General features: G+C 43.3%; 4 protein-coding genes across 4 annotated transcripts in view; 2 read left to right on the forward strand and 2 right to left on the reverse strand.

The window, feature by feature from the left end:
• LOC126562905 (MIT domain-containing protein 1) overlaps positions 1 to 25774 on the forward strand; it is a 458992-nt gene that overhangs the window by 208139 nt on the left and 225079 nt on the right. The gene's annotated exons all lie outside the window — the stretch shown is intronic.
• LOC126561976 (diacylglycerol kinase epsilon) lies at positions 9326 to 11303 on the forward strand. Its single transcript, XM_050218372.1, has 5 exons — positions 9326 to 10026; positions 10098 to 10645; positions 10708 to 10873; positions 10943 to 11103; positions 11180 to 11303. Exons 1-5 carry the CDS (start codon positions 9363 to 9365, stop codon positions 11297 to 11299), a joined length of 1659 nt encoding a protein of 552 aa, XP_050074329.1. The 5' UTR covers positions 9326 to 9362; the 3' UTR covers positions 11300 to 11303.
• Positions 13141 to 16329, reverse strand: LOC126562364 (NAD kinase 2, mitochondrial). The gene is made up of 4 exons (XM_050218841.1): positions 16254 to 16329; positions 13836 to 14533; positions 13356 to 13755; positions 13141 to 13273 (listed from the first exon to the last, which is right to left on the reverse strand). The coding sequence occupies exons 1-4, from the start codon at positions 16288 to 16290 to the stop codon at positions 13167 to 13169; spliced, it is 1242 nt and encodes a 413-aa protein (XP_050074798.1). The 5' UTR covers positions 16291 to 16329; the 3' UTR covers positions 13141 to 13166.
• LOC126562994 (nascent polypeptide-associated complex subunit alpha) lies at positions 18209 to 19681 on the reverse strand. Its single transcript, XM_050219601.1, has 3 exons — positions 19567 to 19681; positions 18798 to 18950; positions 18209 to 18716 (listed from the first exon to the last, which is right to left on the reverse strand). Exons 2-3 carry the CDS (start codon positions 18928 to 18930, stop codon positions 18211 to 18213), a joined length of 639 nt encoding a protein of 212 aa, XP_050075558.1. The 5' UTR covers positions 18931 to 18950; positions 19567 to 19681; the 3' UTR covers positions 18209 to 18210.

Genomic DNA, 25774 nt, shown 5'->3' on the forward strand with positions numbered 1-25774 from the left:
ACACTGTACGCGATAGTAAACACACCGTCCAACCCTTGGGGTTGCAATAATGGTCATCGTCGGTTCAAGCCATTCGATGCTTCTAATCAAAGTTGCCGATCGCGTCAGTGCACAAAAAAGCAGAGGATCGATTGATTCCCATCATTGATAACCGCCCAACAAGTGGACACCCTGCACGACCCTGACCAACAACCCCGGGACCGGGGGCGATAAAGGCGATCGTGGATCGGGCTGGTCGAATGTGGGCCGATAGCACCGATTGGCACCGCCGAGCAAATCTGTCAAACGCTGACGAATTGGTTTCGCCTCGCGTGTCGGCACCCCCTCCCGTTTTTGTGCGAATCGATCGCCGGTGTCCGAGCCGAGGTCAAACGGTTAGCCGCACCAACGCAAAACGTCGGATGATGCTTTGGCTGTGTTGATTGTTTGCTTTGCATTTGCATTGATGCAACCATATCCCGCCACTGGGAGGCCCTTTTTCACATTTTTTTGTTTTTTTTTGTTTGCGCAATGTTGGTAAACATTTGATAATTTTCTTTTTTGCGTTTCGCCTGGTGTGATTGCTACGGGTTTTGAATTATCACGCTTCGACGTCACGGTGGGTGTGGAATAGGGGAGGGGATGCGAGCGCCTTATGGCGGGAGGGGAGAGGGGAACATTAAATGATGACCGATTGGGGTGACAAGCTTAGAAATCTTGGAGTGTGCTCTAGAAAACTCTACTCTTTTCTTGATTTACGTCAGGTTGAGAAAAAAGTTATGAATCATAGCGTAGAATTGTTGGGAAGTTTTTTGCCATTTTAGGGAAGACGTTTTATAAACAGAAAACCTCTGTGTTACGCCGACCACTTAAAAATCTTCCTTCCCATCTCTATCTCTTCTGACTGTGTCCTTCTCCAAAACATTCACGATATGAACTCTTCTTCGGTGCTTCGTAAAGCAGTTACAGTCCATTGTCCGGATAAATGTAATGTCATATCGTTTAGTCGTTCTCGTGACCCTATCCCTTATCCTTACGCTCTTGTTGGTAACCGTGTTGCGTTTGTCAAAATCTTGGTGTTATGTTTGATAGCTCTCTGACATTCACGTCTCACATTAATTCTATAGTCAGTAGAGCACGGAGGCGTGTGATTTTCGAGACCCTCTCTGTTTTCAACGAACAACGATCTGCGGATTCTCTCAGATCGTTGTTGGAATACTGCTGCTGGCCAAAATGACCCTCTGCTTCGTGGACTTTCCCGCTTCGACCCGCTTCAACCTTCCGGCAAACCTTCCGGCATCCACCATTACAACCATTGATCGGTGAATGATCTCGGAAAACGTCTTCAGCTACAGACACACCATCACACCAACGATCGATGCTGTACTTTTGTTGTACTAATGCTCGACAGGATGAATTCTGTTCCCTCAGTGTGCATACACAGCTTCCTTTCAGGAAGAGACTCTGGATCACTGGTTTGCCATGTGCTCTAGAGTATTTAGTGCTTGGAGCAAACTGATACAATTTCCTACAAAAATATCCTTCGATGTTCTTTGTAAATCCTGTACGATGTCCCTACAGGCTCCTCACTGACTTTATGTTCACTGGTTCTTAAGTTGTTTTCAATAAACTTATTTTATTTTTTTTTTAAGTAGAAAAGGAGATCGTGAAAAATTTAATATTAGTTAAAGAAAGTCAAACAGAGGTTAATAAATTTACAGAAAAACTAAGTTAGGCTACAGTTATCTTTTTTTTAGCCTTTAAATTAAGTCAATGTTAAATTTTTGTTGCAATTCGTTAAATGAAATTCTAATAGAATACAATATTGCAAAACATAATGAAATTGATGTCATGGATGCGCCTTCACCCTCCTCGAAACATTCCCACTGCTAAGCATACGATCAATTGCACTTCTTTGTACGATTTCCTACAACCAATTAAGCATTCCACGAAACACAATCGATTGAAACATTATCGGCCCTACATTGATAAGTCCTTACGTGCCACAAACCAAAAGATGGACCAAGTATTGGTGAGCTTTTTTTTTTGCTTTGCTCTTTGCATCACCCGCTTATCGCTTCTGCCGGTGCATATCAGGCAAGCGGCGTCGTCTTACTATCAATAATGCAGTCCAGCACAGTGCAAAATCGTGTCGATGCATGCAACTCGTCGCGAAAATCCGGTGATCCGAAACGATAGCGACGAACGAAAGTGGCCAGCGGCCAGTGGTGCGATACGGTGTGTAAGTAAAAACAGACCTAGAAATCTACACGACCGACGATAACCTTTGGGGCACACGGGGGCATTTGTCGTTTATGATGACGACGACGACGAAACATCACTTACAATCTGTTGCTCCTTGGTCCACGGTCGGTGCAGTTGCAATATCCTGTCCAATCGTCAAAGTGACAGTTAAAACGAAATGATTATTCTCTTATTGTGCCAAAAACACAAACACACATACACAGACGAACTCCCGCACGTTTATTATCTGCAATCAAAAGTTTTCCAATCAAAGTGACACTAAACGGTGGCCAACAAGTGGCGTTCGCAGTCCGTCTGGTGGACACGATTACTCTCAAAAGTGAGCTCTTAAAAGCTGAGTACAATTTTACTCCAAAATATGGCCTACCCACAACGCTAAGACTTACGACGCAATACGCCATGACTGCTTTTTTCTGCTGTTCGTTTTTGAGCTTGTTCTATTTTTATTATGCTTACGTATGCTTCAAAATTTGTCTTATCAATAATCATAATGATCTGCCAGAATGAATCGAAGTCACACCCGAAATGGTGGGGAAAATTTTAGCTATTTTTCGAACAAATCCTTCTTGCATCTTTCCTCGATCACACAAAATGTAACGCTTGTAGCCACACTTACTGGTAGGAGCGATTAACTCGCAAAACTTCACCACAGAACAATGATTAGAGCATGCCGCTTCGTTTCCATTCAATAGCGCCGTTCCGAAGGCCATCAGGTCGCTTTACAAAGGTACGCCCATCCACCACGAACGTTACCAACCATTGACAGATGTTTTGGGGGCAGCCCGCTGCTCGGAGGCAAACGGCGGGAGCAACGTCTTCCGTTGCTTATCAACCGTCCGGTATGGGTTGAAGTTGAAGGACTTTAGGGCGGGACGCCCCCTGTACAATCCGGACTGTCCAAACCGAACGGGACCGGATCAAACCGGCATGACATCAGCGGTTGGGGTTGTTGCGAAATCGTTCACCATCAACGAATGAAGCCACCAGAGGGAGTGGGGAAAAAATTGATTCAAACTTAACGTGTGTGATCGGTGTGATCGTACGAGCACGTTCTAAGGTTCTCTTCGGAAGAGACAATACGGTGGCAGATGGAGATGGCCGACAGTTTTAAGCGTGGTTATGTTAGATGAATCATCAAACTTACCTAGCGTGTTCTTTGCTGGATCTGCAGGTTTATTAATATTCTGAGCAACTTGAGCAGTTATGGCCTTGCAAGTTCTATACCAGGTTCCAGGGAGCCGTCACAAGACAGAACCCCAGTTCATATCCCACCCTTTTCGTTCTCCCATGATGAGGGGTGTCTATCCAACAACTATAAACAAGTCTAGTAAGCCATTCGATGGTCGGCATGACTTCGGTCCGTAAGCCAAAAACGAAGTAGGTTCTATACCAAATTTCAGTGCTACTGCGATTAAAAAAATGTTATCGGCAGCATTTATCCTGCTGTGCGTATTGCCTAACCTTCGGGCGTATTCGAGTGAAATTATCCTTGCCATCGGCTTGAGCCGCTGCTAAATAACACACTTGCTTTATTTTAATAATCTTATTATAGAAATCATAGCATCTTGATGTACTAAGAATGCTGAGAAACCGGGTTTAAACTTTCGAATTCAACTTCTTGCACTAGAGTAACGAGAATTTTAAAGCCCAATCAATAACGGTTGATGTCCGGAACTATGACAAGGGTTCAAATTTTCCTGGATTTCCGTGGTGAGGGTTAGGATGCGATTGGTGTGGGAAAATCTTAAACCTTGTCCTAAATTTATCACAATAATCAACCTAACATAAAGACATGCTAAAAACTTCCATGCTATCGTTGTTATCGACTAATTATTTGTTAAATAAGTGTATCGCTTATTCTTCGAATCAATCAATCAACTTTTGCGGATCGATTCAAATATCGAAAAAGTTAACTTAAAGCATTCTGTTTGATTTTGTTACTGTTCTTGGTAATTCTTTTACAAAACCCGGCGATAAATTATTTATAAGCTCGCAATGTTAAACACAATGTTGCTGCCATGGGGTTACATTACCACACGTGTTTTAAGAAAGTATATTTTTGAATCGCTTTGCAAATGTCTCTACCGTCATCGTTTCGATTTCGGTTTCGAGAGGGGGACAGCCTTAAGCTTTGAAAGTATAATTATTATGTTACGTCTACGTCCTTCTCGGAGCCAAAGCTTTACGCTCATGCTCTTCTACTTGACGTGGGATTCTTGTAATAAAGCATTGTCTTATGCTAATGAGTCGTTTAACTCCTCTCTTCAGCTCAAGAATCGCACAGCACCGAAATAATGGTCACACCGTATACGATGGAGTTTAAAATTAGATGAACATTCTGTCTCTTTGCTGCTGTTGCCACTTCAGTGATGATTGCCGGCTTGCAGCGCATACCAATCGGTCCACACCATCACACCTACTCGCCCATCAACCGAACGGTCGAAGACTCGACAGTCCGCCGTGTACGGGAGGAAGATGAGTCAAGGCTTCGTGTGCGTGGCACGTGAATCTTATCAAAGCGAAAGTGTGTGTGTGTGTGTATGGCCAGCTCAGTTACCATGGAACGGCGCTGGACGAGCCCATCCGAGGGTCCCAACCGTTTGCTGATTGGTGCGGCGGCACGGTATCAACACGGTCCGCTTGATATGCCTGCGACTGACCGTGGCGCCAAATCAACCACCATCGTACAGGTTCGGCCGATAATCACGTTTCTGCCGACAGGTAGCAATCAAATGGCCGAAATTCTTACAGTCATTTGGCAGATAAAGTCACACTCTACTCACCTCGTTGCAGTATGTGAACGTACCATTCGATGGGCACGTTTCCGATGGGTCTCCGATCTGCCGAAGGCACGTGATCGCGTCCGTCCGGATCGGAAGGTTAATCACCACCACGCAGCACCGCACTTAGAATTCTTAATGCCCAATAATGTACCCCCCCCTCCCCCCTTCCCCTCACCCCCTCCAAAAACATTCTGATCATACGTTACTGACGCAAGTGCCACTTCCGGTGACCTCATTTCGATCTCCACTTTCCACTTGCGATGTAATGTGCGCAAGTTTCTCCGGTGCCGCAGAAAATGCCAAAAGCCAAGGTTGATGCCTTGGAGGTTTAGCCCACTTCACCGGAGCAGTGCAGGCCTACGGGAATCGAACATCTTACGACCCGGTCAGCTTTGATAGCTCTCACCAGTATAGTGTGATGTTGATTTGCAATTAACATAGGGCGCCCTACCGCATCGGCGGATTCGGCCCGGGGCCGTGTTATCTTATCAAGGAGACTGTCGACTGTCAAGTTACCGAGTTCCGGACGGCCGAGAGCGGTACGCCGCTGTTGAAGACGTATTACGCATTCACAACAATCGGGATGCCGACAGGCCAAGTGTTGGCCGGCAGCATCCTGGTTATCAGTGGCTACACTTCGCGCCACGGTACAACTGAGACCAAGGCACGATCTTACGCTTGCCGTCGCTCCAGTCATCATCATTCGGTGTACACGCTTGAGTAGAAACGTGTTCGTCTTTTTTGTCTTTTTGCCTGTATGGCAGTTCCGATTACGTTTACCCTCTCGACCTGAGCTCCAATTGGGAGACGGTGATGATCAGCGAACCGAATGTTAATGACCTCAATATTGGTTCGTCTCCAAAGACGTCCCATTGTTTTGCCTATTCATATTAATTCTGCGTACGAATAATGTTTAAATTAATGGGCGTATTGATAAGACACGGCCGGGGCAGTGTTTTTCACGTGCATTAGTAGACAGATATGGGATTATGCTGAGGTCATCATGCTTCAGGGTTCGAGTGTTAGAGTGTCGATGGAAGTGGGAAGAATCTTCATGAACTGATGGTGCGGGAAGATTTTAACTGCGTACACCAAACCGGAAAGTGCATTGTCCGCTAGTAGATAGAAGCTACTAGCATCGCCACACGGTGCTCTTTCTTATCGCTTATGGCTTATGACTTATGCTAATACTTCCAACCATGGGAAAGTGCATAAATTGAAGGAGCAGGAGGTGGACTGTTAAAATCTTCTGCGACTCGATCATCACCTCAGTGGTTCATAATTGTTTATCTTCCATTCAGTGGAGGATTCACCAATGGTGCGGTGTTGTCTATGGCACCCAAGCCCTGCCCTGCTGCGGGAAAGAACTCATCGATCGAGCTTGGAATGTACAGACAGATAAATGTACATAGTTGTGCTTGTTTTGTTCCAGACAGACCCTTTTCTGTGCTTCATTGCAATAGGTCAACTTCAAACACTGGATACAGCAATATAACCGGACTAAAACCCAACGGCAACAACACTGCCTGCGTACAACTTCATCTCAAACCGAGCATGCACCGGAATGCCTTAAGAAATATGTCCAAATTAGCACAAAAAGCAATCAAAGAAAGAGAGAAAGTAATTTTTCATTCCAATTTGCATGTCCCTTCGATTGAGAAAACCATTCCGATGCCAAAATTCTTCAAAATTATAGCAGTTTAGCTAAAACTGTCTATGACTGTACAACGGTAGGCAAATTGCAAATTAGTAGGTGGAAAAAGTGTCGCCTTATTTCAAACCAAATTGATATTTATTTTCAATTTGAAAATTTTTAGTCGCGGTACCAGTTACCTCCTCAAAAGCAAGCTCTCCTGTTATTACCAGTCGCTTCCGTTAGGAATTTTCGTTCAAAACGAGGCGAATTTCGATGCAGCAAAATTCGATACCAGGTAACAGGAGAGCATGCCAGGCTTGAAGGTAGCGAATCGAAGATTTAAAAAGGGGTCAGAAAATTATTTCTTTCAGTCATGACAAATATTTTATCATCCTTCTCAATTAAGATTATTTTTAAATTTTATGTTATTTATTCTGTTTTTTGTTTCTTTCTCTAAATTTCCCAACATTCCCGGGGAAAATCAGCGATAACTCGCTCAGTGTTGGCCCGATCGGGGTGTCCGTTTGAATTTGGAATTTTTTGGCCGGCCCGAGCTACCTCTTCGAAGTCATGCTCTCCTGTTATTTCCAGTCGCTCCTTGGCGGATTTTTGTGCCAGATTTTTGTGGATTTCGATGCGGCAAAATCCGACCAGGAGTAACAGGAGAGCATACTAGGCGAAGAGGTAGCAAATGGAAATTTTAAAAGTGGTCCGAAAATTATTTTCTTTCTGTCACGACAATAAATTTTTCCGTCCCTTTTTAAGTTTGTCTTTCAATTTTACGTTTTTCAGAGTCATTGTTTTTTCTTTCTTGAAATATATTTTAAAAACCCCTCCAAAAGATGGTTTTTAATATTAAAGGGAACTAAGGGAGATTTTCCAAAACCTAGGAGGGAGGGGAGGGGGATTCCGCCAGCAGCATTCCTGTGGAAATTTGGCGATATCTCGTTCATTCTTGGTCCGATCCTGGCGTCCGGCATACCGTTGGATGCGTCTTGAGGCCGCGCATCTTTTTGATGAACACCTCAACTCAATCCATCCACCACCCGCCAAGTTATTGCGGAAAACAACAACATTCCCGTGGAAAATCGGCGATAACTCGCTCAGTTCTGGTCCGATTGTGGCGACCAGCATACCGTTGGATGCGTCTTGAGGCCGCGCATCTTTTTGCTGAACACCCCAACCTGATCCATCCACCCCCCACGAAAAATTACAACATTCCCGTGGTAAATCGGCGATAACTCGCTCAGTGTTAGTCCGATCTTGACGTCCGGCATATTGTTGGATGCGTCTTGAGGCCGCGCATCTTTTTGTCGAATACCTCAACCCAATCCATCCATTCCCCGTCCAGATATTGCGGAAAACAACAGCATTCCCGTGGAATGCTGGCTGTTACTCGCTCAGTGTTGGTCCGATCCCGGTCTTTTTGTGAAATACTCCTCGATACCTCTACCCCTCGCATAGTTATTCCACGAAAAAGGGCAGTATTGCATGGCTTCACATATAAAGAAAGAATCGGACACTTACCGAACATAGTTTCAATAGGGATAGAAGGCATCAATTTCCAGTCCACTTTGGATCTCCGAAAGACCAAATCCGCTATTGCTCCCATCCACGGTATTTAAAAGATCCTTCAATTGGTAGAGACTAAGAACGTATTGCTGTACAGCTTAGAGACTGAACTATGTTAAAAGTTAAGCATAAAAAATGGGAGTAATACATCCATCTTTGAGTTGGGCCGGTAACCACAAAAAAATCTTCCAAACATTAAACCATTTATGCAAAAAAACCAAGATAATCAATGCATATAGATACGAGTTACCTTAGCTGATTAGGAGCTGCTTAATGGTTCGAGATGCTTACCAATGATGCAATACAGCGTCTCATAATCCTTACCGTTTGATAAATGGGATTATTTTTTAAAGACGTATCAGCTCTATCTCATTCCGAATGATCCGATGTACTGGATTATTTTTTAGTTATATAATAAAGTATTTTTAAAACGTTTGCAAATGTATAGAATGTATTGAACTGCTCCGAGCATTGGCACTAAACCTTCCAAATTTGATATTTTTGGAGTAGATAAAAAAGCTTTTCTTCCATAACCATAAGTTTTCGAACAATTTACTACATTATTACATTGGCACTGGTTCAATTACAACAGTTTTTGATGTAAATTTTAAATTTTTCATGACATTCCACTTTCCAGCTGTCAGTGTGTTGTCCGATACGGGCAGCCACAGTGCACATCTGATTTGTTTACATACAGCAACGGTTCGTTCCAGCACAAGCGAAAGCGTAACTGCATTTTCTACGCCGTTGCACTTACGCAGCGCTAAGTGTGTCAGTATTTAATCGTAAAAGAGTCACGCGTGTTTACGATTCCTAGACGCTGTTGCAATCGTTTTGGGCGTCATTTTGTTATTCGATGGTTATCACATACGCTTCGGATTGTAGTGTTGTTCCCCTCATTCCATCATCCAGCAAGCTCCAAAAAGGCAGGTAGTGGTGCAGCTGCAGCATTTACATTGCGGTGAAAGTGACCAGTGCCCGTTAATATACATTCCAAGCGAGACTCGTCGCACACGTCGCCCAGAAAGGGGGTAGAAGGTTTCATGATCGATTGTTCCGTTTTCCCCCACGCAAAAGCAGAATAATCCCACGGTTTAGGCTGGCGGCTAAGCGTGTTCCACCATTTGATGCGCCTTTCGCTTCGAACGCCTTATACGACCAGTAGCGGCGTAATGCTCGATTTCAGTTTTACGCTGTTCGTGTCCGTGCTGCTCGGGCTCGGGCTAATGTGGCTTGCCGGACGCTACTTTCTGAAGGAGGACGTCGTCTACATACCGGACAACTGTCGACGGCATGCGTGGAAATCGGTAAAGCTTTTGTCGCGAAGCTGCGTCTGTTCCGTCTGCGACACGTCCATGGCGTCGAATGGACACTTTTGCGAAAGTTGTGGCGTCTGCTCGGACAATGGGTGCGTACGGAAGGCGGACGAAAAGTTCCCGTGCAAGCAGCTGCGCATACGTACCCGGGCGGACGATGGTTCGACCAGTCGGCATCTGTGGGTGAAGGGTAATCTGCCGCTCGGATCGGAATGTAGCGTGTGTCAGGAGGACATCGATCAGACGAGTGAGCTTGGGTTGTTCGGGCAGCGTTGTGCCTGGTGTCAACGGATGGCGCACGATAAGTGCTTTAGTGAGGTTGCCTCTACGTTGTGCGATTTCGGTCCATTTAAGGAGATGATTTTCCCGCCGAAATGTATACTCGCCGCACGAAGTAAGGTCGCACAGAAGGTTCATCTAACGGGTATTATTCCACCAGAATGGAAAGCTAACTGGCGGCCACTGATCGTTGTTGGTAAGCGGACAGTACAGAGATTGTACGATTACATGGATTTAATTAGCCGTTTCATTTTTTTTTCTTTCTAGCTAATTCCAAATCCGGAAGTAGTGGTGCGGACCAGGTGGTCGCACTAATGCGTGGCATCCTGCATCCGCTGCAGGTGTTCGAGCTCGGTCAGCATGGACCGCACGAAGCACTCCAGTGGGCTATACATGCTGCACCGACCCGCTGTCGTATATTGGTAGCCGGTGGGGACGGTACAGTAGGCTGGGTGTTAAATACCATTTTGCAGATGAAGGTAGAACCACATCCGGAGGTGGCGATCCTTCCGCTCGGCACGGGCAATGATTTGTCCCGCGTGCTCGGATGGGGTGCGGAAGGGCCGGACGAGTTTGATCCGATCGATTACCTGAAACGTATTGCTCAAGCCGAAACGGTGCAGCTGGATCGGTGGTTGGCAGAAATTAATACACACTCAAGCTTGGCCCGATTTCATGTGCCTGGGTTCAGTCAGTCGCGTCACTTTTACATGTACAACTATCTGAGCGTTGGAGTAGATGCACTGGTGACGCTCAACTTTCACAAGGCACGGGAAAGTTCGTTCTATGTATTCAGCAGTCGGTTCGTTAATAAGGTAATGTGAGGTATAATTCGGTTTTTGCGGCCCAACTAATTTTATGTCTCAAATCATTTCAGCTTCTGTATCTTTGCTTCGGAACGCAGCAAGTAGTGCAGCAGGATTGTGTGGAGCTGGAAAAACATCTCGATCTGTATCTGGACGATGTGCGTATCGATCTACCCTCGTTGCAATCCGTCGTCGTGCTCAATATCGATTCTTGGGGTGCCGGTGTAAAATTGTGGGGTATGTGTAGTTAGCACCAAGAAAGCAAGGCCTTCTAATAACGATCCATGCACTTGCACATACTTCCAGAAATGAGCAAAAACTCCCCAACACACAGCATTATGAAAGAAATCCATAGCATTTCCGATGGCATTTTGGAGGTGTTCGGTGTGGTTTCATCCTTCCACATTGCCCAGCTACAGGTGGGCCTCAGCAAACCGGTCCGCTTGGGACAAGCGAAAACAGTACGGGTAAGTAGATGGGACTCCTATTTTTTCACAAGAGATTTGCCATTGCAATAAAGTGACGGTATTTTTTTTTTCCTAGATGGTCCTCAAACGAACGCTACCCATGCAGGCGGACGGTGAACCGTGGATGCAATCGCCCTGTGATATTAATATTCAACACTACGGCCAAGCAACGATGCTGAAAGACGTAAAGAATTGAACGCTTTCTTCGATCATTTTGCACTTTACCTTATCAAAAAACTGCCATCACGGTGGAGGCTAAAAAACCGTGGAATGGTGATCGTAGTTTAGTTAGAAAAACACCACCGTTAAGAATCTCTAAACTCGCTTTAATATTTGTAATGGCGCAGGGTTATTGTCCATTGTTTAATTGTGTGTGTGAAAGATGATTGTGTGCGCATTGCGAGTGTTTGTGTCTTTGAGGAATTGGATGTATAATTGCTTTTTTTTTGCTTAAGATTCAAGCAAACTATTTTTCTTGTTGTAGTAGGCTGTTAGCTTTTTAGATGATTTCACGAAAAGAAACATCAGTTTAAGTAACGGTAGCACATAATAAGGGAAGAGAATCGGTTGATTCCATAATCGTACCATATTTTAAGCAAGAATATCTTATGACAGAACAATATTAGCACGTTACTACACAAATTTATTGCAGCAGGTATAGGAGAGTACGAAAACTGGACTTTATAAGAGCATTCAGTACGGATTGAAAGGTATCAAAGCTGTTGTTAACGGTTTCTTGAAGCAAATTTTACATTACACTTGCCCATTGAAAATTTTCAACCACGTTCAAAAATTTGAAACAAGAAACTTCAGATACGTTTATCTACTAATTCCTCTGATACTGCCATACCTACTATGGAAAATTATACAGGGTTTAACAGCCCTTTGAACAGACTATTTTAACGCTTGTTATATGGGCTGGTTAACCTTGTACGTGTTGCTATTGTGATATCATCTGATAACGTTGCTACAATTGGCGCTTGTGCTTTCGTTACCTATGTTGTTGCTATTTTTATGTAAACATCTAAAGAGAAAAAATGCCCCTATATCTACTTAATATATCTACGAATCCACCATTCAGCAAATGTCACTGAAGCCAAACAGATCTGTTTAAACTTTATCTAATATACATACTATTAAATGCATTTTCACGCTAACACAGCGCAATCTTCTATGCGGGTCAATATTGATCTCAAGCACATCACAACACCCCTTAACTACGACGGTAATTATCAATACCGAGGAATCTCTAATCGATCGACGGCAGGCATGATTTTACACACACACACACACACAGATACACACGATCGTTATAGGTTAGGAATATATATTAAAGGCGTACCAAGTTTCATTATTGCTTCCATCAACCAAAATATCAATAATATTTACTACTGCTAGCCGGGCCGAGCAGGGCCGGTGGATCGGAGAGGCCGTGAGTTGTCTTAAGTGTGCGAAGAAGGTTCACTGATAACGGGTGATGTGTTAATGGAATTGAAGGGTGACAGTAAAAATAACTACATACAATCCAATACTAACATTTACTTAACTTAAGCGATGTAAGTGAAACCCACAGCCCGTAATTTCGATGGGTTTTGAAGGCCAAAAAAAAAACACGCAGACTTAAAACATGGAAATGTTGACAGAAGTTAAGAAGCAAAGCCCTAGCGCAGCGCAAAGAGGGAACGTTATTTATATGTATAAAAAAAAACGATACCAAATTTATTACACTTTCTACTTACAGAGTAATTCGTAACTGCTAACGTGGATTGTTAAGGAAAGGATTGGGGGGATCGATAAATAAATGCACCGCATGCACCAGTACAGTAGTGCATTAATTGCAATAACTTACTCACAAAAAACACAGTACACTTTTGCCAAGCAAGGGTGTGTTGAGAAAATAAGGTGAGCGGGAGGGCGACCCTCCTAGGGGGAAGGGGGAAGCCGCGATGAGGTGGAAACAGTGAGTGAGTGCGTAAAAACGGCAAACTTCCAACAGTAACAAATAGACATCTAAAAACAGGTAAATGGGTCGGATCGTATCCGGCGATTCCTCGCTCACTCGCTCAGTCATCCATATCGATCGTCAGGAGTGAATCCTCCGGATACACTTCCAGCAAGGCACGGGCACCATCGTTGAAGTTGTACGCAATACTACCATCTATCACGAGACCTGTGTATCGGTTGGTAGAACAAGGCGATTCCCCGGTCAAAAATATACACTCAAAAGATATGCTCGAAAAAAAGGCACTTACTTGCATCGACACAGCGCGATTTGACGAAGATTTCTTTGGCGAACCCGCGTGATTCCAAGCCCTTCGGGTTCGGCCACACACCGACACAGATCTGCTCCCGTATCGAGTAGCACAGCCGCGGATCGTCGGGCGCAAACACTAGATTATCGTTGTACTCCTGAGACACGGACTCGGGATCGATGTTGTCCAGGGTGCGCTCGGCCGTACGTTTCCGTACTATTTCCAGCAGATCTTTCACATTGTTCGTCGACAGACGGTTCATGCTCGTGAGCCATGAGGTTGATCCGGTGCCGGTACTTACGCACAGGCCGGAACTTTTCGTTTTGGTTACAATTTCGGAATTATCGATGCGCAGATGAAGATGGGATACGCGGGCCGAAAGCATTTCACCAATAAAAACCTGTCAGGAAGGAAGAATACGTCGTTAAAAGAAGCATGGTTGATTGTCCATCTGTGGTGAGCCCTGGAACCGTTCCTTACCTCGTTCAGTGCAAGATATGGGAGAATACGGCTTTTACCGTTCGGTGCAGTCGACATCACCTCCTTGTGTTCGACCGGTTGGGAGTGGAATTCGTGCAAATCCATTGGCGATGGACGTTCGGTTGTGGCTGCTCCGACAAGCGTTGTCCGGATGCGCGACCGATGCATCCATCGGAAATCTTTCGCTATAATACGCCGGATTGCTTCATCCACCTGTGCCGAGTATTGCTTTGGCAGCATAAGTCGTCCTTCCGAGCGGCGTGGATCCGAATTAAAACCCACGACTGGCGTTTTCTTCCCATTCGAAAGAAAGAATGGACTAGCACGGCCAGCTGCGAGCAGGAACGTACCATCGCCACCGATCGGTACGATCAGATCGGCCCACTGTAGCGCATCCTTGTGTATGGTGATGCGGTTCACTACCTGTACTTCGATGCCGCGCTGCTGAAACGACCGAACCACCTTCCGCTCGACGTCCTTGTGCAGATGGTGGTAGTACTTGATGGCGTCGTAATCGGTGCCACGGTCGCGTATCTTCTGCTCCAAACACTCATCGCTCAGCTGCTCTTCGCGGATCTTTTCAAACTCTAGGCGCGTCAGCTTCGACACCACCAGCACGCGGCGCAATTTTTCCTGTGTTGTACTACCGAAATGGCGTTGCGCTTTCAGGGCATTCCGGAGCGTTGTGGGATTGAATCCTGTAAAAGGGACAAAACAAAAGCCGGTTAATTAAGCAGATGAGTGTTTGAATGAGAGGGCAAGAGGGCTCGTCAACAGATAGGTGCAAACGGAATCATTTTATCACAATGTCCTCCCAGAACCGTAGATAGCAAAACAACGATTCGCTCCCACCTGTTCAAACATTTCGTCGCACAATATAGCATATTTGTATCTTATCTTGTCTCATCGTCTTCTGGGCTAGTTGAAATACACTTGCTCTCGTGTAAAATCGGACTGCAATGCAAAACGCATATGTAACTATGGACTTGAAATTCAAGCAAATATCTGAAAATTGAAAAGTAATTGCACAAAGTACTACAAAGCCATTAATTCATCATAATGGGTGTTTCGGTAGCTAAGCTGCAAACGAACCAATCCGGTTCGTCTCACTGTACAGAGGACTGACCATCGGATGGCCATGGACATGTCCTAGCAGGCATTAAAGGGGACGGCGACATCGATCCTTGCATCGAACGACTGAACTGGGTTTCAAGAAATTCGATATTTTTTGAGAAATATTTTACGCTGTAGTTGATCATTTTAGCAGTTCGATCCACATGATCCTGTCTTGATCTACGGTGAAAAATCATGTTCGCTTAATAAGTTTCCCATTTTAGATAGTAGCCGCTGTATTTGCTTGGTGGAAAAAGTAGTTCGGTGATTCGTATAAAAAAACCTACGACTACTGTGATCCGATTAACATCGTACCAAAAAAGGGAATTGGGTTGTAAATAATGAAACGTTTAGTTTCAGTGATAGTAACCATACCGTAATATCATTGTGGCGCCATCAAGTTGAAGCCTTTACAGCACCCTCGCCGACCGATAATAAATAGCTGATCACGCACATAGGATGACTCTATTGATTGATTAGGCGACACTGTGAAGTGTGCGTATGCATGGATGGAGCTGCAGGCATAAAAAAATTAATGCGAACTCTTTTTGTATGTTGTCCATTCAATAAACATCTCCTCCGCGCTGCTATCAACCGCCGGAAGGGAAGCCAAACAAAACGGCGCACATGGTGCTGCTGCGCTGCGTCAAAACATGACGCATCTCTTAATAAATGATTTTCTACGTCTGATCGAAGGCTTCGTAGATTGCCTTGAACCAGGAAGGATGAGGCCGAAGAATGGGAGTTTTTTAGCAACACACACACACTCGATGGGGGGTAAATATCTATCATCGAATCTCTCTTACTCCAATACCCCCGACCGCAGTAGCAATTTTTCACTGGCAAAAATAAAAGCTATTGGGGTGTGTTCGAAGTGATAGGGTGCGCCCAGTCTTGCGGGGCCAGTTAACGCAATTCTCGACCATCGGAAAAGATAAGATTGTGCCATTCACGACGATAGTGACGTTCCGTCTCTCGTTCCTATTCCCAGTTCGGTGTGCGCCAAGACGTCAGCCGATCAAGCTTCATGTTTTTTCTTTGTTTTTCAAATGCAAATGATTGGCCTTTTTTTACACGTATTCTTCTTGACAACTGTTGCTTGCCCCGCGAATGCTAATTATGGATTAGATTAATAAGAACAGCAGGCCTAGTGAGAAAATTACACATGCACAAAAAAAGCTCCGGAGTTGCTGGGTACAACGAAGAGTCGAAGTTTGGTGCGATTAAAACGTATTCCAAACAAAAGAACACAGGACCAAAATTGCATAAAACCGGTTTTTCTACCTTACCGTACGACACACTCACCTGAAACATTCCGCAAAAGTTGATTCAAGTGGAACATTTGTATTTAAACCGTGCGTGCTTCCGATTCTCGATTGCTTTTTCCGTGCAGGCCTTTTCACACTTCCACCACAATCGAACAAACAAACAAATGCACAACAAATCACACGATCCAGCATATACGATGAGTACAAAGCTCTCCAGTGGTACGGATTTCGACAATATCGAAATGTTCGATGCAATCCGACACACTCGCACGCTCTCGCTGTGTCTTCCTTTAACCTTGAAAATTGCACTGTGCACCACAGATTACATGGCTTGATTGGGGTGAACGGATGTTCGAGAAGTGCATCCACAGCACAGCACAGCAGGAAAACGGGGACTTGAAACCGAACTGTGGGTAGATACCACGCGATACCACGAGTTTCTCGACACGGCGACCGTTTGCTTGCACACGCGTCTCGCTACTGATAAGGATATTCGACGTAAGCACACAAGCCCTGAATTGAAGCAGGCTAACTTTCCCACCGGCTTTCTGAGGGCGATAAGGGAGATGTTGTTGTTGGTGCTGCTGATGCTGGGATTCCACTCGCTCGGTCGGCCGTGGTTATCGTGGTCTCGTTGGTAAACTTCTTCCAAAGCCCTAGCGGAAAATTACCAGCAGCTTTTTAAGCGTTTGTCCGGTGCGTGCAGATTTTCACAGCATGTTTTCCTTCCAGGGGGTGTTTTCGTGCACGTCCGAACACAAGACTGTTCTAGCACGTGTGTTGCTTTATCGATGGAACGTGTTGAAATTTCTGGGTGTGTATGGCTAATCACGACAGTGCAAAAGGACACTATCTATCGCTGCGTTCGAGTGCCATTTGCAGGAGGTAAATATTTATAGACGGCACAATACCGGCACGGTTCGCGAATTATCCGCACTTCGTTCCCTGCCGTGCCGTTGTGACAAGTGGGATTGTTTGTGCACAGTGGGATGTGCGATATAAACACGTTTGACAGTTAGTTTTTAAATGCATTTTTTATTGATAGCAAAATTTATTTTTAAATTAATAATTTTTATAAAATGATGCTTTTCTAGAAGCATTTTATAGATGATAAATGAATAAACTAACGCTGTAGTGTGTTGTCATTTCTTGAATCCACCGAAATCAAGCGAAATATTCACATTGAATGTGTCCGTCCCAACATACCTTGTCGGAGCACGCTAGCAGAGTGCACGAGGAGCAATCAAATTTCAAATAAGGTTCGTTATCCGTTTCTATTTTTCTAAAATTTTATTACAATATTTATTAATAACTTATTTTCCTATTTTATGATAAACAATCCCGCCTCGATAAAAAAGCAGTTAACAAACATAAGATTCGCTTACAGGCCAACTTTATTACCGAAATCACATCCAATTCCAAGATTACCTCCGCTGATTGAATGGTTGTAAAATAGTATACGATTTCTTACCTTTCAAATACATCAGCTTGACGAAAGTTCAATAAAAATAATACGCCCACCTTTGGCTATTCTTTTGTTGGTTTAGGTTTTTATTACCGTTTACGATATATAAACTTAGCATTTTTTCTGCTTTAATGTAATGTTAAAGGTTTGAAGGTGCACGCAGCTACTGACGCGCCAACACACTTTGACTGTTTTGCTCACGCACGCATAAGCATGTTGCACCGTTGACAATCGATTAAAAGCCGCACACACGTACATTCCGTTTTTGTCGGTACACTATATTTCCGATCAAAAACATGATCCTTCTTTTATCAGCGAACCTCGGTAGCAAAATCTGTTCGCTTCGCGTTGTAGAATGAATGCGGGGCGCGGCATCGTGCTAGCAGCAACATGGCCTTCGAAGGGTAAGGATAATGCGAAACACTAACAGAGACAAACTGATGGGGCTTTTTTGTTGTTGCATGTAGTTGTTGTTGATGTTCTGTGTGTTGTGTTGTGTGTCGTGGTTAATGCAACCCGAACACAACTATTACATGGTTAGCTCCATGATCGCATTCACGATATCATTGTCATTGTTCTTCAGTGCCCGGATGGCCTTTGCACGTTTCACGTTGGCCTGCGACATTACCAGATCGATGTCCTTGTCGTCGATGCCGGTGTCGTCCACCTCCTCCTCATCCTCTTCGGCGATCGGGGTAACGACGTTCGTGGAGCTGGAAGCTTCGCCGGTGGCCGGTGTCGCTTCCGGTGCCTTGAACTTTTCCGCCGCCGCCACATGGGCCTGCTGGGTGAGATCTTCGATCTTGGCCTCGCCGAAGATGATGTAGGTGTCGCTGTGCGGGTTCTTGTACACGTCCGGGTTGTTTATCACGAACAGGATGTTCTTAGACTTGCGGATCGTTACTCGGTTCACGCCCTGGACCGGCTTCAGCCCCAGCTTGGACATGATCTTGCGGGCTTTCTTTTCGCCACGCGACTGTTTTGCTTTCGAGATGTCTGGAATTTCATTGGCCAGTTGTGTCGTTGCAGCCGCTCCTGAAAACAATCGACAGGAACGATCGTGAGCAATGGTTTTATGGGGAACGCTTTAATGGCCGCACTCGAAACATTGCTTACCTGCATCCTCCAGCTCCGGGATAGAGTCCTCGGTCTCTGTGTCACTGAGAGCATCCTCCAGCTTGGCTTCTGTGGTTCCGGTCGCACTTGAGGCGGCGGCCGCGCTTTCCGTGATTTCAGTCAGTTCCGGCATGTTTGCAGGTGAAGGTCAAGCTAAAGGAACGATGGATGGAATTAATGGAAACGTTTCGTTTGACTTCTTAGAACAAAACACTAAAATCGTGTGCCGATCGATGTGAAGGGAAAAACAACACTTCCGGTATCCACCGCGCAATGACGATTGTGTCAAATAAAAGAACGGAAAACATGACTGTCATGTAGAACACGCATTGCAAAGGGCTGGAAACCGCATAGAAGAAAAATACGCACAAACGCACACACATACTAACACACAATCTGTGGCTGCGGTTTTACTATCGCTCTCGGCCAATGTCAACATTTCTTCCTACAACATGAAATGGACTTTCAATCACCGTCAAATACAAGACGAGTTTCATTTCCATAACGGTTAGCCACACTTGATATTTGATTCCCTTACAAGCGCATAATACCACCGGGAGAAGCCGGCGCACTGACACAACCGGGAAGACACAGAGAGCACGGCGGCGGTAGCCGATTCGCAAATCATTAATTCAACTGCAGAAAAACGATCTCAAACCACTTTGATCATGTAAACCACACCGATTAGCAATGAATTTCACGGCCATCAACAGACAGGTGCCGTTTGCGGCTAAAACTTTGTTTATTTTCGCTGAAAAACACTACTTACACCAGTTTTCTCACACGGTACGAAACGCGGTAAGAGCTCGAGAATGAGATGCCGGAAGTGTAGTGATGTTCGTGCGAGCACGGAACGACTGATCCGAGCAGTTCCGGCAAAAGTGTCATTCCGATCCGCTCTGGAAAGATGACAGCTTTGACAGTTTGATTTCAAACGCGACGTTTATAATAACGCGACGACAACGATAATTTAAAATATTTTTTGTATATATTGCGCATCTAGCTTTACACTATAACTTACCGTTCAATTTCTAAAACGAACGAAACTGTTCCAAATTAATGTCGTTTTGCGCGTTAAAAAATTGAACCATTTATCGAATGCTCATAAATGCTGTGTTGGATGAAATGCGACTAATTTATTGGACTTTATGAGCAATAATCAATTGCTTGATACTAGGAATGAGTGTATCTTCTTCGAATAACTTTTAAATAGACGGTTACTCTTTTTTTCAACATACGAGGAAAATTATTTCAATCATCGATGTTTTGTGAACGATCGATGTCTGAAATTGATCGTTATACTAGGTAACATCATTTCAATTTGACCTGCTTTTATTGAATAATCAACGTTTTCGCTGTCGGAAATAACGTGCTACAATTAGATTGATCGACAATCACCTAACCTCAGGTGAACGAGGCGGCTGTGGCGAAGCGCGCATCGCCGAATACGGGAGCTTCGTTGGCCAGGGAGGTATCGACGTTTAGAGAACCCCTTTAGCCTTAGAATGATTAACTCCCATCCCTCCCTGCCAGAGTAGTCATAAAACAAGTACGAGCCTCGTCTATGATCCACTTTACCTGCATAAATTTTATTTTCATTATAGCTAAAAGTGATATTCTAGTAAGTAATAGAGAATAATAAAATACATATAAAAATGTAGTATAAGTTTTCCACTCACTTTAACAATATTGTTGGTACATGCAAAATTCGTCCATGAATTTTAAAAATCGTTCAAAAATAAAGGCAGTTTAAGCCAACTACTGTTAAACATATTTTTGAATCACTAATTGAAACGTTTTCGGCAGGTTACGATTTTTCTCTTATTTAGATCAATGATCAAACTTTGATTCAATGTGATAGAAGGTCCCCAATTTCCACTTCGCTTAGGGAAATTCCGTCAGCGAGAGCAGATATTGTAGTGGGTCTTAATACGGGAGAACCGAGTATCAAATCGTATCCGAATTGTTTTCCCAGTATTGTTCACAAAGTCGTTGGCTAAGTGAGCGTTTGTCTGTGTCGTACTATCCCAACCCATCACCTATCGTCTTGAAAATGATGATAAATTATTTCCCTCATAAAATTGTTTCCATCGACTCTTAACATCCTAATCAAGAAACAATGAATGAGTAATACGTTTAAAACCAAACAAATGCATTCATTAAAGGAATATCTCTCTCCACTGTCCACTACTAAAAGACGTACCATCAATAGGCAGTTTATTAATTTACGATATTTGATTTACAAACGAAAGGAAAACACCGTAAACTCGACTGATAAATAACTCTTAAAGCGCATTTAATTTTACACTCGCCATTAAAAGCCATCTACAGGAAATTGCAAGTCCGAAAGTGTCGTGACCCATTGACGCTGTCTTCGGGTTTCGCCATATGTTCCGTGACGCTATGAAGTGGAAGGATGCATTAAAAATTGCAGAAAAAGTGGCTACATTTATTTCCACGCTTTATTTCTGCTGCTTGTGGGTGGAAAGAATTAATCATAAAAATGCTTGCATGACGTTACCATTGCCCGTGACACTGAAACTGCCCTCGGAATGTGTGTATGTTGCACCAACCACCAGCAGCAACAGCAGCAGCATGTGTCACACTAATTTCAAATTAACGTTGTTGTAAGTCGACTTGTTGCCTGTCACGCAGATAAGATTACGCAAAAAAAAGTATGCAGCTGAAGAACTTGGCCAGCAGGTGGTAGGGGGTAAGGAGGTAAGAGAAGAATGTCTTTGGTCGGGATTAACAGGAAAATGTCGTCGGAAAATGGATGTTAATTGCGTGCTACAAATGTTCGTCATAGGTGATCGGTGGGATCTTTCTTTTATCATGTGAGAGAGCGAGAGAGAACGATCGTGTTTTTGAAATACAATAAAATTAATACATTTAATAAAAAAATTAAATTATTTGAAAAAAAAAACCCATCAAAAAAGAAAATTCAATCGCAAAACGATACTAATAAGTTTCCACGGAAAAGTTCGCCCCACACGAGAGCGAAAGAAATGGAGGATAAATCCGAATCATTCGGAAACTGTTCGGGTGTGGTACAACATGCTGATGAGGATGGTTCACACGTCGACACCCATCGGGTGGCTGTCGATAAGGGGTGCCGGCGGTTGTAGGGGTCGTTCTCGAACGCCAACAGATCCACCATGAAACGGGGGAAGCACAGAAGCGACAGGAAGCGAAAGCTATGCTTATGCTGCGCCGTTCCGTTGGCTGCTGCTGCTGCTAGTGGCAGGTGATGGTGGTGGTACTGGTGGTACTTCTGGTCGGCCACTCATCGTCGCTCTGCGAAAGCATAGCGTGAAAGGCTGAGCATCGTATAAAAGCGTTTGCATTTCCGTGCGGTACTTCAGTGTCGAAGAAGCCCCGTAGCCCGAACCATCATAGCCCGGTGCAGAACAGTGTCAATTTAACAGGTGGTCGTTCTGGTTCAGTATCAAGTTAGTGAGTCTGTGTGTACGTGGGGAGGTTTTTTTAGAGGAACTAAAGTGGAAGACCGTTATTGCCGGCGATTAAAAAAAAAACCCTTGGCTTGAGGCAAACGATTTACAATCATATAGTTTCGATTGGTATTAGTAGTGCTAAAAAAGGATCCAATCAATAAAGACACGATCGTTTGTTGGATCATTCTCAACACATCGGGTAAGTAAGCAAGAACAACTGATTTTTTAAACAAAACAGAGGAAAACAATATCCTTTTGTAAGGGTAAATCCTCAAGTAACCTGTAGTACTCGAGCCTAGTATGGCCCCGTTAAAGAGGACAAGCAATTAAGGGAACTGGCAATAGTAGGTAACACAACTTTCACGTGAAACCAGCAAATAGCTGTAATTAAAGGACGTTGCGTGCAGATGCGTTGTAGTGTTGTTTCCCGCGAATTGAACCGATGATGATGGTTATAAATATGGTTATAAAAACTGCACAAAATGAAACCATAAGGTGCAAGTGACTCCGCTAATGTGCGAACAAGATGGAGTGAGTTTGCAGTGTGCGAGCAACAACAGCAGTAACAAAAAACCACGATTCTAACGCTCTAAATGGGATTGTTCTTTTCCAGTGAGCGAGAAAATTGTAAAATAACAGTTTCTAATTATAGAATAATAGAGCCAGCTTTGGCTGGCTTGTTGTGTTTTAAATCCAGAACAAAGTCTACTGAAGCTAACTTTTTTTTAAAATTCATAAATGCTAAAGAAATATGTTTTATACGATGCATTATACATAAACACACTCACAAAAAAAAAAACGAGCTCTAAACGACGAACGCATAACTTGTGCCAAGCTGCAGAGCAACATGAATATATTGATTATATGGAAAGTGCTTTGAAGTGCACAAACCTTCGGGATGAGGTGTATGCATCCGTACACCCGTGCCCCATACGGTAAGAGCGGTTACTGGTGCGTTTTCAACATTTTCACCTACCGTTGGCATTAATAGTATTAAAATTGTTACTGCAACCTCAGCCTCAGCCCGGCTTGATTATCGTAAGGGACGCGCTACTGGTGGTAGGGTCGTTTTAAAAATGTCACAAAACGCTTTAAAAGCTTTTCAAGAGTAACATAGAACACAGTAATGCACCCTTCTTTGTAGAAAGAAATTAACGAACAATTAAAGGCTAAACCTCTATTGCTATTTTGTACCCCGAAAAAGTGATCATCGGTGTGAGTAAGGGGCGCACTTGCAGTTTAGGTGTGAACGGGGTGAGATTGAAACAAGTGCCATTAGAAGTTGATGGGAATTAAAGGTTAAAAATGCATTCAAAACAAAAATGAATAATTTTGGGAGGTGATGAGACACATACAATTGAATGGATTTATTTTTAAACAAACCTAAAGCTCAAGAAACCTATTACAGAAATAGTATGTACCTCGTTGAACCGTTTTGATGCTACTTCCTAAAAAAGTTGAGCTTTCAGGACCAGCTAGAACACGCTGTTACCAAGAATAGTCTGCTGATAGGCAGATGGACGTTGGACGCTGCCCGTTATTGTGATCAGAGTTATTGTGATTAATATTTCAGATTTATTTGATCGGTAATAAATCTCTTAGTAAGACACAAAATTTCAAGCAACTACTTCTCCAACAGACTTGTTAGCATTTTATCGAATTCAAACTCTCTAAAATTAAAACATTTTTGAAATGTTCGTTCGTTAATGTAACAGGTAAATGTTTGAAAATATGTTTCATTTTTAAAATGAACTGAATGCAAAGTTTACGAACTGGTTTTGTTTGCGTCGCAGTTTCGGGTTCCTATTAATCCGAGCATGCCCATGTGTGACAACAACAATAACAACTAATCATGCGTGAGAAGTAGTCACTGACTCACCGTAGATAAAGCGAAAGTGCCAGAGGTACCATACATTATACGATTTCACGGCCATTTACATGCCAATGGATGGGATGGCTCACGAAAGATGGTAAGCACTACCTGTGTGACGTGCAATGTCTCAAGGCTGGTTAGACAAAAAAAAAAATCCTGCTTTCACAACTTCATAGTACGATGCTTGAGGACAAGCATTTACTCTTTGAGCAATAAAGCGATTATCATAAATTTTGTCAACGTGACCAAAGCTTGCATTTACTTTTAACTATTATTTTGTGAAATTTTTAAATTTCTAATACAACTAAGAAAAAGGTTAGAAAACTTTCAAACCCCTTTCCGGTATAGTATTTGCTCCTTCAAGGTGTATCACTTTCCACACCAACACACATACTAGTTTCTAATGCCCGCCAGCGGTTCTATCTTTCCTGTTTACGACTCTCATAAGATTTCCATCATAAATGGTGTAACGAAAAACAAAACGCAAAGAGCAAAACAACGCTAAGCTATTTTGCAGTACTTGTTCTCGAGTTTTACATATGCCGCGGACGCTAACTGACTGTCTTGCACGTTACCGTATCGTTCAGCTTTCGACGACTTGTGTACCCTTTTCCAAGACGAATTCCGTCCCACCACATCTTTGGAACGGATTGAATATGTTCTGTTTTCTTCTCAGGCACGTATTTACTTTGCAAAAAAACCGGCAGTGATTTATTTACTAAAGTTACTGCGAAACGTATTTAAGCCTTCCCGGCGGTGATATGACCACGAAAATAAAATTTTCCACTCCTTACAAATGGAGGTCGGTAGCAAAGAAAAAAAAAGGCTGCTTGATTTAGGTGTGGGACAAAATGTTTTGCTTGCAATACTTGAGAGCATGAGTCAACTGTTTGATGTATGAAAGAAGCTTTAAGAGCGATACCAGCATTTTGTTTGATCAATTAATCGGCACTTTAGGGATGAGTTTTAATTCTTATATGTCTAAGCAAATAAGGAAAATTAAGCATCAGAACCAGAGTCAGGATGGGAATTGAATATTTAGGTAATTTAAATACTAGGAAAAAAAAATCCAAATTAGCACGAAAATGTGTGTATGAATGGTATTTTGGCTTATTGAAATAATTTTACCTGCATGGTTTAATTTTAAGCTTGCAATTTTTATTGTATCCTTTTTGTCGTCCTGAGAAGATTTGCGACTTAATTTTTGCTTGCAAAATTATTACAAAAATAAAATTAAAATTATATAACAACGTGCATCAGTAGCCACCACCAGGCCTCTCCACTACCAGTGACCAATGAACTACCAGGCGTCTCCATCAGTTTTCTTGAAGCGTGCCAAACGGTTGAGAATTTCTTGATATCTTTATCACATCTCAGTTAGCCTATAACACATTAGGAGAATAAATAAACAATCCACATCCTGTTTGCAAGGAAATAAACAAAAACATTACAATCGAGATTCGGAAGAAAACGTCGTTTTAATAAAACCGGAAATGTACTGTTATAGTCGGAATTTCCCACCAGAATACTTTTCTCGTACTCAAGTACGAAGAAGGCTAGAATTGAAAGAGGAAAAAAAAACGAAACTAACCACTGGCCGGTCACACCCGACTTTCAACAGTAAAAACGCTGTATTATGTATGCTAGAG

The sequence above is a fragment of the Anopheles maculipalpis genome, chromosome 3RL (assembly GCF_943734695.1).
Source record: "Anopheles maculipalpis chromosome 3RL, idAnoMacuDA_375_x, whole genome shotgun sequence".
NCBI lineage: Eukaryota > Metazoa > Arthropoda > Insecta > Diptera > Culicidae > Anopheles > Anopheles maculipalpis.